General features: G+C 36.6%; 1 protein-coding gene across 5 annotated transcripts in view; it reads left to right on the forward strand.

The window, feature by feature from the left end:
* Nucleotides 1-13,795, forward strand: part of LOC131031180 (callose synthase 9) — a 222,601-nt gene that overhangs the window by 186,605 nt on the left and 22,201 nt on the right. For all 5 annotated transcript variants that reach the window (XM_059209486.1, XM_059209488.1, XM_057962221.2 and 2 more), the window contains 4 exons: nucleotides 11,541-11,593; nucleotides 11,684-11,860; nucleotides 11,989-12,036; nucleotides 12,337-12,489. In XM_059209486.1, coding sequence (XP_059065469.1) covers nucleotides 11,541-11,593; nucleotides 11,684-11,860; nucleotides 11,989-12,036; nucleotides 12,337-12,489 — 431 coding nt within the window. The remainder of the gene's footprint in view (nucleotides 1-11,540; nucleotides 11,594-11,683; nucleotides 11,861-11,988; nucleotides 12,037-12,336; nucleotides 12,490-13,795) is intronic.

Below are 13,795 nucleotides of genomic sequence, written 5' to 3' on the forward strand. Positions count from 1 at the left end.
ATAGGCCGACTTGACAAAATAAGCCAAAAAATAAAATATAAAAAACACTAAGAAGAAGGCCGACTTGATAAATAAAGACAAAATAATGCCTTGTGCGCTCAACTTTTAATTTTTTATTTCACAAAAATAAATTTTAAATGCCTTTATAATAGAAATTCGATTTTTTGAGGCCCAAAATCAATTTATTAAATGCCAATTTAATTAATTTTTTCAAATATTTCGAAGTTGATGATTTTGGCATTTCATGCGATTTGGAGGATATTAACGTCCAAGTAGAAAATAGTAAATGCCAATAACTTCGCTCTGGTTCCTTGGAGAGGGACAGGAGCGCCTTTTCACTTTTGTCCTCAATCCTTCATTTTTTAATTGCCAATTCACGTTGTGGGGCTAGCAATGATCCCTTTCGTCCCTTCAGTGCATGTTCAACTCGTTTTTTGCAAGGCAAAATTGATGTTCTAGAGATTTTCGCCCTGGTCCTTCAGTGAGGGACAGGAGTGCCTTTTGCATTTGGCCTAGGATCATCAAGTTTTTGGAGTCAAACCTTTGTTCATCATGATTTAGAAGACCTTTCCAATCTTGCTCAACTTTGCCTTAGCATAATCTCGGAGGGAAATTGTTGATTTTATAAAAATCACCTTGGTCCTTTAGTGAGGGACAGGAGCGCCTTTTGCATCCATTGCGCAAATTCTTGATCATATCAACCTCAAGGCATTTTAAACATCATTTCAAATTCGGGCCTTGGCTTAGATTTGTCCAAACTTGGCGAGGAGGACTGGATATTAGGTTTTTCGCCCTGGTCCCTTGGAGAGGGAGAGGAGCGATTTTGCAAATCCAAGCTTATCCGTCCTTTGTTAGCCTTCCAAATTATATTCAATGGATAAATCATGTTTTCCTTGGTCTCTTCAAATCATAAAAATGTCTTGATCCTGCAAGAACAGTGCAAATTTGAAATTCAAGCTCCGGTCCTTCAGTGAGGGACAGGAGCGAATTTTGTCTTCTAGGCCAAAATGCTTCACTTTTCACCATGAAATGTCTTGGCTAAGGAAGATATCATCTTGTTACAAGCTATGAATAAAAGTTAATGTCCAAAAAAGGTCTAAAATTGTGCATATATAGAAAAGCGCTCTGGTCCTTCAGGGAGGGACAAGGGCGAATTTATCTTTTTTAGACAAAAGCTTCATCATTTCATTGTTTTTAATCAAATCTGGATGCTCTATCACGTTCATTTCGTCCTCCACCATGCCTTTGATGTTCCAATTTGACCAAACAAGGTCAGGAATGACTCAAATAAGCCCTTTCGCCCTGGACCCTTGGTGAGGGATAGGAGCGCTTTGCCTTGGTCCCTTGGAGAGGGACAGGAGCGAAATTCGCTCTGGATCCTCAGTGAAGGACAAGAGCGAATTTTGACTTTTTGAACTCTCTATCAGGATAATTTTTATGGAATATAACATTAAAATATAAGTGACATTTCCTTCTATCTTTCTTCTTTCTTATACTTTAAGTTATATTCCATATATACTTTCAGGATGTTTGAGAGTGGTTTCAGACCTCCAGGAGTTATATTGCAAAATCTAGTTTTTTTCCAGACTTAGTCAAATTTCAGGATCAGGACATTCCAAACTTAGCCAAATTTCAGGATCAGGACTTTCAGACTTAGCCAAATTTTCAGGATCAGGACTTCACTCCAGCAGGACCTGCTATCCTATTGATCTCCCTGACAGCACTCAAAATGCAAAAGCCAACTGACAAAACCCTAAAAGACCTAAAAAAAACAAACCCTAAAAAGAAAAAAAAACAGGGGTCCCCATTTGCAATGGGGCGATGTGTGAAAACGTCACAACATTATGCTAAGTTGCTTTACTTGAGAGTGCTACACAAAGATTTCTGGCTCTTATGTGTTCAAAGACCATATATAGCAGTGTTTATATCATTAACATGTTGCTTCAAGCCCAAACCAAGCTTCTATAAGTCAATCTTTTGTTAATGGTGGCTGGTACAGAAAGATGGAAGGAGCAATGTGTGTAAAATTGCAAGGTTGCATATGATGTTATGGGAGCTGTTCTTATGTTTTGGTTGAATGCGTGTATGTATTGTCAAAAAATTATCTTGAAAATACACTACAACAGGAAATTAGAGGGCTGCCAATATTATTAATGATTAATTAGAATTTGCCCGGGTGGACAATATGTTTATGTTGCAAATGCAAACGAAATATAAAAAGAGATATGTTGAGGAACTTGGTGGAAGATTCTTTACAGGAAGAGGGCAATCTAGTGTGGTAGAGGATAATACTAGAGAAAAGTAGAATCCATTGCAACACAATTTTATTTATAGTTAGAACACAAAGGGAAGAGGAGACTCATCAAAGGAAGAGGTTACTATGTAAGATGATTTGTCAGCACTTGTGATAAGTATGGAGTGGCTGGTCATAGGGCATTTGAATGTTCATTGGTATAACAAAATAGTGGGGTAGTAAATGACACAAGGAAGTGTGTTGTAGATGAAGAAAGTATAGTTTGATCTAAGCATATAGATGAACTAGAGCAAGGAGGGTTCTTGATGATTAAAAGAGCAGCTGAAACTTGATAAGGAAGTGCATGAGTTGATACAAAGAAGAAATTTATTTCGGAGAAATGTGTCTAAAATCTAGAGGAAATTGTTGCACGGCCTTTGTGCACAATGGAGTATCAATAACTTGGTTTCCAAGGAGATGGTGGAAAAAGCTTAAGTTAAAGAAGGATAAACATCTAAACATGTGCAATTTTTTGTGGCTATAGATGGGGCATGAACTCTTTGTAAGTGAGTGGTGTATGCTTAATTTTTAGATTGGTGCATGTATGAAGCTATATATCATATCATGTCCATAGAGACTTGTCGTGTCCTATTAAGGAGACTTACAATTTGATAAGAAGCTTGTGTAGGATGATAGACTGAACACTTATACTATTGTGAAGGATTTATAAGAATCTACATTAAATCCATTTAACAATAAAGTGAATGAATTGTAGAGCAATCCATTGCAACACAACTGTAGAAAAAAGCTAGACCATCAATTGTTGGTTGGACCAAATAACCAACTAATTGTCACAATCATAGTTGAAAAACTTGGATTCGGCAAGCCCAAATTTTTTAAAAACTCGGGACTCGCAAAAACTTGGGGAAAAACTCAGCAACTTTATTGAACATTTAAAAATACTTTAAAAAAAAAAAAAAATATTATTCAAAAACACACATCTAATCAAATTTGTAGAACATATACTGATTTCCAGATATAAAAATCAAAGTTTGAGTTAAATACATAGCATAAACCAAAAAGCAAGACGTTTTGTGTGATTTGTGCCCTAGTTGCGCGCAGTTTTTTCTGCCATGCTCACGTCAAAAACTTGCAATTTTGCTCTTGCAATCATGTGATTTGTGCCCTAGTTGCGTGCGGTTTTTTCTTTTGTGGTTGCGTCGTCTTGTTTACCTTTTGTTGCGGGTTGGCAATGAAAAAAAAAGACGCATTTAGATTTCTTTTAATTGAAAACTTAATATTGTTTTTTGCGCCGATTTCTTCCCCATTTTTTGCAATTTTCCATGATTTATTCGTGTTAAACTCGCCGTGATTTTTGCACTAACTTGGGGTCGAGTATATGCGCAAGTGACTCACGCTCGTCTAGGGCTCGCGAGTTTATCTCTAACGCACAAAGTTTTGTAACTTTGGGACTCAAACTTGGGGCCGAGTATATGCGCAAGTGACTCACGCTCGTCTAGGGCTCGCGAGTTTATCTCTAACGCACAAAGTTTTGTAACTTTGGGACTCACAATAACGATTTGATTGTGCAAGAAATCAAGATAAGAAATAGACACAAAATTAAACCATGATAAAGTAGACATAAAATATGAAGTAGATACAAGGAGCTAAAGTATAACCTTAAAATATAGATCAGTTACTTGTCATAATAGTAAAATACTATGTCCTTGGATGGAAGCCCAACCAAAATAAAATAGATTTAATGATTTTTATCTTGTTAATTTAAATTGAAAGATGCTTCTGATGTGCACTTCAATTTTTTTTTTCATGTTCGATGTAGATAAGAAGGTACAAACTAAACCAACTGTGACAATGTTTTGACGATATTGACATAAATCTTGGCATATGAATATAGATAAAATTAAACCATAACAATGTAGACAGAAAACCTGAAGTATGAACAGTGAGCTAAAATATAAGCTCAAAATATAGACCATTCACCTATCATAACAGTATAATACCATCTCATTGGATGGAAATCCCAGGAAAATAAAATTAGATTTAATGTTTTTTATTTTGTGCATTTAAATTGAAAGGTCCTTATGATGTGCACATTGAAAATTTTATTTAAAAATTTATTCATCTATTTGCATGTAGTAGTTGAATTTTGTTTAAATACTATTTATATGGTGTGAAATTATAGACTGTAAAATTACCTCCTTTTGACTCAAATGCATTGCCTCTCAACTCCCTACAAGTTTCTGACTAGTTCCGCCTTCTATGCACATCCCGACAAGCTCCCATTTGTAGTCATGCCCTAAAATATTATGCAATTGCATTAATATAAAATATTTCACCATTTTGTAGGCTTTGAGGGTTTTATAAGTGGCAGGTGATTGATTAAGGCTGCAGACACAATTTAAATGCGAAACAATTGTTGAAAATTGTAACAGAATTTAAATGCGGAACAATTGCTGAAAATTTAGGCACATGCAACACAACCATTGACTACGATTTTCAGCAATTGTTCCGCATTTAAATTCTGTTACAATTTTCAACAATTGTTTCGCATTTAAATTGTTTCTGAAGCCTTAATCAATCTCTTGCCACTTGTAAAACCCTCGAAACCTACAAAATGGTGAAATATTTTATAATAATTCAATTGCATAATAATTTTAGGGCATGACTACAAATGGGAGCTTGTCGGGATGTGCATAGAAGGTGGAGCTAGTCTTGAACAAAATCTTTTAGATGCTGAAGATTTAGCTTAAGGATCACCCAAAAAGACTCCAAGGTTCATGTATTTAGGATCACTACGTGTGGATAAGCTTAGTTGGTCGTTGTGATTGCTGTTTCATCAAGGGGCATTTATGGTTCGAAAAGATCTCATGAAGTGATTGGCAGATGGCATACAATGGATTTCTTCCTAAAACTACTAAATGATTACTCAAAAAATGGCAAAAGGATGAGGGTTTAGAGAGATTCTAAGCTATTCTAAAATGAATGGATGAAGAAATTGACACAAGTGAAACTCAACTAGTTACAATTTTGCCATACACAAACAAGTCCACTAGAACTAGTGCAATCTTCTAAGGATAAAAGATTGACTTGAGATGACAAAGAACCATGCAATAAGCTTCAGGGATTGAGCAAAAACACCATAACTTCAATGTTTCATTGATCCAAAAGCCAAACAACAACAATTCTTTGAGTCTGTCTCTTGCCAATATTCTAGCACTATTACTCTCTCTTCTACTCTATTGCTATTGCTATCACTGCTTTTCTCTTATTATTATTAACTTTGCAAATGAAATGAGTGGAGCTTATATAGAACACCCAAATAAAATGAAGGGCCAAGATCGAAGGGAGATCAAGGGCCAAGATTTTGCCACCTAAACCCTAACTAGTGTTTAATACAAATGGAATCACTATCAAGATAATTATCACCATGAATGAACCAATAAGAAGACAATATGTGCTGACACGGAAATCGAGGAAGTATCTTCCAATAGGAACGTGAAATGCCACATGGGATCATAACAAACTATCTTCTAGAATCTTGTTGCCTTTCTCACGTTCCTTTTGAGCATATTCGATGAATCTAGTCACCATCTCCTCTATCTCAGTCATCAGGATCTCAGGTAGAGATTTCAGCTGCTCTTCCATGTGCATGAATTCATCGAAGGCTTTGACGATGGCATCTTCCCATTCAAGTTCGAGCTCTTGAGTTTTACTTACCAAGACTACGAATTCTAATATATCATTCATTTGCTCCTTGGTTATCATACCATCTGTACCGTAGAAGATAATCTTTATTCTTTCTTGCAACTGCTTGGACTCTATAATAGTCCTTGGATCAATCTTCTTTCTCAAGACAATCTGTGCTACACCCACTATCTTATCATGGATCCGGTGCATATCATCCTGAACTTGACCACATCCGTTTCCAATCTCCTCGAAGATAATCTTTTTCGTGCGAAGTAGGCTACTCCATTGTAGAAGATTAGGGGTAGTTCCTTCTTTTCTTACCTTCTCCCTTGATAGGATGATAACATCTCTAGCATGAGTAAATGCATCGGAGGCCTCTATGAGTACATGAGTTCTCCCAAGGACACTTATGATTGTATCAAGTGTTTGCATGATGTTCTTCATGAACTTGCTCACTCTAGTGTAGGAATCCTCTATCTATGTATCCATCAATTGTGCTGAATTCCTCATTTTCTCCATATGATCAACTGTCTCTGCGGGAAGCAAAGGAGGTGGTGTAGCTGCTGGACTTTGATGCGTCAATGGTTGCTGCAATTGCTGGACGTAGTTCCTCCATGCACTTATCTCCTTTTCCAATCTTCTATTCTTCTTTATTTCAGCTCTCAACATGTCATTGACGACCTTCACTAAATCAGTCGCATCACCTATGGCCTGCTCGGAGGTGAGTGGACCCAAGTCAATGGTCTCCATATCATACTCATCAACCGTAATTTGTCCTTCATATTTCTCAACTCTTGGAGTGGCTCTTTGCAACTTTCTTGTTCCTGAGTCATATTTAATCACCTTTGACATCTTCGTAGCTTTATTCTTCTCAGTAACTTCTTGAGTTCGGCTTAGAAGACTTGCTATGTCATATGTTTGTTCTTCTTCTTCGACCACTATCACTTCTTGAGCTAATCTTTCCTTTAACCACTCCGGAATAGAAGATCTCCCTTCTTGAATTTGTGTTCCTCCGATCATTTGCTCATCTCTAGGTGGTGAAGCAGTTTCATCATTATCCTCTCCACCTTCTTCAATCTCTTGAATGAGGTGAGTGAAATCATCTTGCTCTTGAGATGCCTTCCCTTTGTCTTTAGCATTGTGGACTGTAGACTCAGCTGATTCATTGGCTCCTTGACTCAACTCTTTTTCTATCCTTAGTTCTTTTTGTCTGGAAGGAGGATGATTCACACTTGATTTATGTTTCTTCTTTGCGGGTTCCTTTTCACCATGATATTCCTTCCTTTTTGATCCTCTTGAATGAGATGGCTGGGGTGCGCTGCCACTTGCGCTAGCTTCATCTTCATCTCTTTTTTCTTCTAAGTGGAATGTTGGTGCTATATTTTACCCTTTCAACTTTTGATGTTGCACATCTACCCATATGCGATTGGTACTCCAAGACTGGTTTCATTAACTCCTTCAAATCACTAATCTCCAGGTCTGCCCATTTGAATTTGACCTCCTTGTCTTCTTTGGCATAGGCTCCTTGAAGATATCTACCACTATCTTGAACTTGATCGGCTACATGAAACAACTTGCCTTCTCTGATGAAATTGAGTGGTAGCCTAGAATACATCTTCCTCTTTACCTCTATATCATTTTGAATATTCATCCAATAATCTTCAAGATGCCATCGATGCCTGTTGTTCCTTCCCAAAACTTCTTTCACCTTTCTGTATGGGTCAAAGCACTCTCTCATTTTGAATGGCTTGAGTGAATGAAATGCTAACTCTTTCTCGGCATCTTTGGCTGCATGAATAGATGGGCATGACTCAATGGAATCTCCAAGTGTGATGGGAAAAGAAACACCGGCACCATGTTTATGTCTATATGCTTTGATATACACCAATAACTGTGTCACCACCTCAAGTAGCACAACTCTATTTGTTGGGTATCGCGGTAATATGTAGGGAGGAATGGGAGATCCTTGAATTATGATGTAGGTGAACTTCGGGAACTAAATGAACCATGCACCATGTTGCTCTACCAACGCCTATGCTTTTGGAGAGAGTCTTTGTTGTGATCCACCTCGAAATTGCCTCGTAATATGCATAGTGAATGCATCATTCACCCTCATGTAGTGTTGTTTCGGTGGATGTTTGAGTTGCGGATAACAATCATACACCTTGATCTCTCTAGGTCTCCTTCCAATTATGCCCGTATACATGAGTCTTGGATATTCAAAATTTCTCACAATGGCGTATATGACGTAAGAGGTCATATAGAACGTCCTGATGCGCATTAGCCTCCTTAATTGCTTATCAATGCTGTTTCTAATAAGTCTTGCCCAATTGATCGCCGCCTTGTCACGGGTGACAGTCTCAATGTAGTAGAACATCCATTCCTCAAAGTATGAAGCCTTAGATGCACCAACTAATTGATGGAGCAAGGTGACGAAATCTCTATATTCATCATTGAAGTCAATCCTATGCAGTCTATCAGGCATCTGCTTCTTCCTCCTCTACTCTTCTTCAACCAAAATTTGTTGATTATCTTCGCGCAAGCATCAGGATCATCATCGTAGGCTGATTTAGCTCCTTCCAATGTTATGTAGATCATTTCCTTGGGCTCGGGTAGATGAAACGTCTCGCTGATTGCTGTCTCCAAAAGATATGCGAGCACCTTCCCATCCTTCACCACAATTCTTCTTGATTTAGAGTCATAGTGTTGAGCACACTCTATAATGAGCTCATAGCATTGCACTACGGGAGGAAAGCCAGCTGCGTTTATGAGTCCACTTTCGCTCATCTTCTTGGCTGTTGGTGTAGGTTTGTTGATATATGACGGGTGGCGAAACTTCTTGGTGTCGAACTTACCAAGACGAGTGTCTCAAACTTTGCTCCAATTCGACGTGATCCTGGTCTCGAATGCACTCCCCTTCATATCTTCCTTGATGAGCGCTTGGCGGGAGAGAGTCTTGTTTTGTTTGGGAGACGCCATCTTTCTCCTATAAGAGATGTTCAAGTTAGATTAATGGTGAAAGGTAGGTGAAATGAAAATTCAAATCAACCTTCTTAATGAATATGATTTTAATGACTAAAAAAAAGATTCATTTTGTGGTTAATGTAGATCTAATTCAATGAAATTCAATTAAAATTTAACCATAATCAGTCCTAGGATGACTCTTCTATCAAGCAAGATGCTATACTTCACCTCAGATTTTACTGATTTCACCTTACTTGAAGACTAAATGATGATAAAAAAATCTACAAGAGGTGGGTAAAGATGAACAAATTCATCCTCCAAAGGATATACTTGCTGATCTTTTTGTGTGAATTCGCCCTTATGAAGATGTTGCTGCTGATAAATTCACCAATCTGCACTTACGAAATTCGCTGGCTGCTAATGAAATTCGCTCAAGAGGGAAGAAATAACTTATTTGATTTGATGTTGAAATGATTGTTTCACATTTACCTTTATAGGCGCCTAAGGTGTGTGGGTGTGTCTTTTACCCTAAGGCCGACTTTGTCATGAAATAAAATTAAATAAAAAAACTTCCCCTGGCCAACATACCTCTTGATTAATTTTGAATTTGTTTTGGGCCTCAAATCATGCATTAGTCAATTTTGCAAACATCATATGAACTTCGCTCCAATCACTCAACTCCCGAAGTATGAACTTTGCTCCAATCCTTCAACTCCCGAAGTATGAACTTCGGTCCAATCCTTCAATTCATGAAGTAAGTTTTTCGCTCTAAGTTGAGGGATCATGAAGTTGATATTCTTTAAATTTGTTTCATTCTTTTGATTCTCATTTTATCAATGAAGGCTTGAAGGTATAATCTGCTCCATTCTTTTCTATTCATGAATCTTGCTGCTATCCATCAACTTGTGAAGTTCAAATTTGCTCTCATAAGGCAATTTGTGAAGTTCGCTTGAGAAGTGTAACTCTTGAAGTAATGATTTCGCTCCAAAACTCTTGAACCTGAAGTTCGCTCACATCCTACAACTCATGAAGTAGTAAAATCACTTCAAACCGGCAGCTCATGAAGTTCATTTGGCATTGTATCTACTCAAGGCGATCATCCTTCATTCTCTCACTCAACTTCGCTCATGCATTGATGAAATTCGCTCCAAAAGGTGGAATCATGAAGTTCGCTTCAAAATGATGACTCATGAAGTTGTGTTTTCTAATTCGTCTCATCCATTTATACCCAACTTCACTCTTAAAGAAGTAAATCGCTCCAATTTATGAGATCATGAACTTCGCTCCAAAAGCTCAATTCATGAAGTTGTCAACTTCGCTCCAAAACCCAAACTCATGAAGTTATAAATTTTCGCTCCAAAACCCAAACTCATGAAGTTATCAACTTCGCTCCTCTTGGTCGAGTCATGAAGTTTGTATTTCACTCCATCCTAGCAATTCATGAAGTAGAGGAGTTTGCTCCAAAACTCAAACTCATGAAGTTGGGTTGGCATTGAATCCATTCATTTCTCATCTAACTTCACTCGTGTAGTCTCATAGGTGGAATTCGCTCCTAAGATGCAAGTCATGAAGTTCAAACTTCGCAAAAAAATAAAGAAAAAAGAAAACAGTCACAAAAGAGGGCTACCTTGAGGCTTGGATAATGCTTTAATTCCTTTGATTGAACTGTGAATTGGCATCAATCTTCCTCTTCCTCTTTCTCTCTATTCCTCAATCTTAATGACTTTGCCTGCAAATTTTTGCATTATCATGGCTGGCTGTTGCAACTTTCAACTTTGTTTTTGAAAACTCTGGTGGAGTTGGAATGAGGCTTAGATACTTATTTGTAAGTTTTTTGTGAGTATGTAGGGTCTGGATGTCAGGGCTTGTGTCCTACATCATTTTTTTTTTAAATAAAAATTATGTATTGTAGCTTTCTGTAGTGGGGGATGCTTGGGAATCTCTGAGATGTTTTGGAGTCTCATGTGAGTCCACTAGACGACTCAGAGTTGCCTATAAATCTCTCCAAAAAAGTGGACGTCTTGGAAACATCCTATTTATAGTGGGACAACCCAAAAATGCTGTTGAAACTTTTAGGCTGCTGTGGTGGGACGGCAGGGGGATGTCTCAATCTTGGTAACATGGGGATTTTGGGGAGGCAACACATCACTGTTCAACATTGATTTTAATTGAAAATATGAAAACTATTAGCATATAGCTATTATTTATGCACTATGAATTATGCATTATGAAATGCAATGTAATCAGTGATATGAACATAATTGACAAAAATCTATGTTCCACAATTTTCCCCTTGTTTAAATCCCATTTTTGTTTTAAAAAGATAGTATACTTTAGGTTCGTTGATTTTTCCCCAAATTTGTTTTTCTACTATGGTCTATCGTAAGAATTATTTTTTATTGAGTGTTACATATTGTGGCATAATGTTATGATGATAATATTAGGGACCGGATTGTTAACCATGAACTTTCAATCATTAGTGCAATGAGTCCATCTTCCATCGTTTCATGAAACTAACACACTCATCTAATCATATAATATGTGGTCTTTAAATTCTAAAAAATGACTATATGTGCTAGTACATGCATGTGAAGAGATCTACAATCAGTGTAATTTGAATATGTCTTGCGTGCAGGATTCAACTCTACATTACGACAAGGCAATATAACTCATCATGAATACATTCAGGTATATTGATGCTTAGCACCTAGTTTCTTACCTGATATGGGATTTTATGTATCATTTTTGAAGTAATGTTTCATGAGAAATCAATAACAGGTTGGAAAGGGGCGTGACGTGGGGCTTAATCAGATTGCAATGTTTGAGGGAAAAGTTGCAAGTGGAAATGGCGAACAAGTTCTGAGCAGAGATGTTTTTAGGCTTGGACAAATTTTTGATTTCTTTAAGATGTTGTCATTCTACTTCACTACGGTTGGCTTTTATTTTTGTACAATGGTGAGCCTTTTCTTCTTTTTTAGTTTTTGTTGCGAAGTTTAATTTCGGTGTTTTTTTTTGTAGATTCTTATGGAATAGCTATATCTGTTTGAATTAATGTTGGGTTTTGTCTCTTATTTGTGATGTAGATTACAGTTTTGACTGTATATGTTTTCCTTTATGGTAGAGCATACCTGGTACGTTACTCTTTACCAACAATTTAACACTTTTCTTTCTAGGACAATGAATGTTTTGGAAGTTATAGTGATCAGTGCACAGTGAAATTTTTTATTTCTATTTTGAAAAGTGGTGAATGGAAATGAATTTGTTCATTGTTTTGCTCTATTATGTGTATAATGCTTACCGTTTGCAACAAACCGTTATTATTAACCATGAATAATAATATTTAATTTATTGTATTATATAATGAGAAGTTGTTATTTATGGTCAGATTGATCTTTGCTGTGACTCTAATTTTTAGAAACTTATTTTGGCAGGCTCTGTCTGGTGTCGGTGGATCTATTGTGAATCAAACTAAGAATAATCTTGCGCTGGAAGCTGCACTAAACACACAGTTCCTATTCCAAATTGGTATATTTACTGCAATACCAATGATTATGGGATTCATTTTGGAGCAAGGGTTTTTGAAGGTAGGGGAATAAAACTCGTTTCCTTTACTATTTGGATGTTTCTATTGACATTTTGCAAAAGCCTTAATTTCTAACAGCGGAAAATTTCTGCAAGCTAATTTTGATCAATAAAACATACAGATATGCTTTTAGCTCATGTTATCCTCATTGTCGATGCCAATGAAGGTAGAGCATTGCCAATTGGGCTATGCAATAATATCTTAAAAGACAAGGGTACATCATGTGACATGCTTAATATGCCTTGCCAATACTTGAACACACAAATAAAGGCAAGATAACATTAAACTTTTCAGCTGTTAGTGTTATCTAAAGTAATATAGAAAATTCAGTGTTTCAGACATTGCAATTACTTGTGGGATCTTTGTTCATCCAAAAAGTGAATTTAGGGATACTTGGGGGTGTGGAGTTTTGCCGCTTGCTTCCTCTATGTAACCTGATTTTGAGTCTTGTCCTCTATTATCTTGTAGAGTTGACAAGATTGTTTCCCTATCACTCTGCTTTGACAAATGTTGTATGTCATGTAACCATCTGATCCGTAAAATTAATGGAAGCCCTTAGCTTACTGTTTCTCAATTTTTCTCATACGTTAATAGGTTGGTAAAAAGGAAAATAATTGAATAACTAAATATATGTTGTGGAAAAGTAACATCACATTATATTTTAAATGTAGAACTCATATTTAATTAAAAAAGGTTGTTCCGAGTGAGTCAAAAAGTGTTGCTAGGCCCAAGGTCCTAAAAGTGAGTGTTTAAAAGGACACTTTTATATTTTATAATTTTGAGGGATAAATAAAATAAAGAATATAATATTATATTATTTTCTCTTGAAAATGTTATATGAGGAGGATTGTTTTTGAAAAAAGGTTTTCTTGCTCATTTTCTGATTTTCTTCTTCAGAGAATGAATGTGAATTTGATATTGTTTGTAATTTGGTCTACTGGCTACCAGAACGTTGATTATTGTATTATATGTCCTCATTTTGATCTCCATATGCTCCCACGTCACCCCTATTGGGATCTTGGTGATCAGAAAGAGTTAACATTCAAAGTGGTTGTAAACTTTTGGTGGAGAGCTAACTGTCTTGCCAAGGACATTACTTTGTAGCTCCATGTTAAGAAACACATTATGTGCCAAGCTTGTCAAGTCATTTGTATTTACTCTTGTGATAATAATGCCAACCGCCTTTTTAAAAACTTCTCCCTCTTGATTACATGATTTATTTTGTACTTCACCTATTCTTTTGTCAATAATGATGATTTGTATAATTGCTATGCCGACCATAAAAGCCTTAGGCTGCTGAATTCAAA

This window comes from Cryptomeria japonica, chromosome 8, assembly GCF_030272615.1.
Source record: "Cryptomeria japonica chromosome 8, Sugi_1.0, whole genome shotgun sequence".
NCBI classification, from domain to species: Eukaryota; Viridiplantae; Streptophyta; class Pinopsida; order Cupressales; family Cupressaceae; genus Cryptomeria; species Cryptomeria japonica.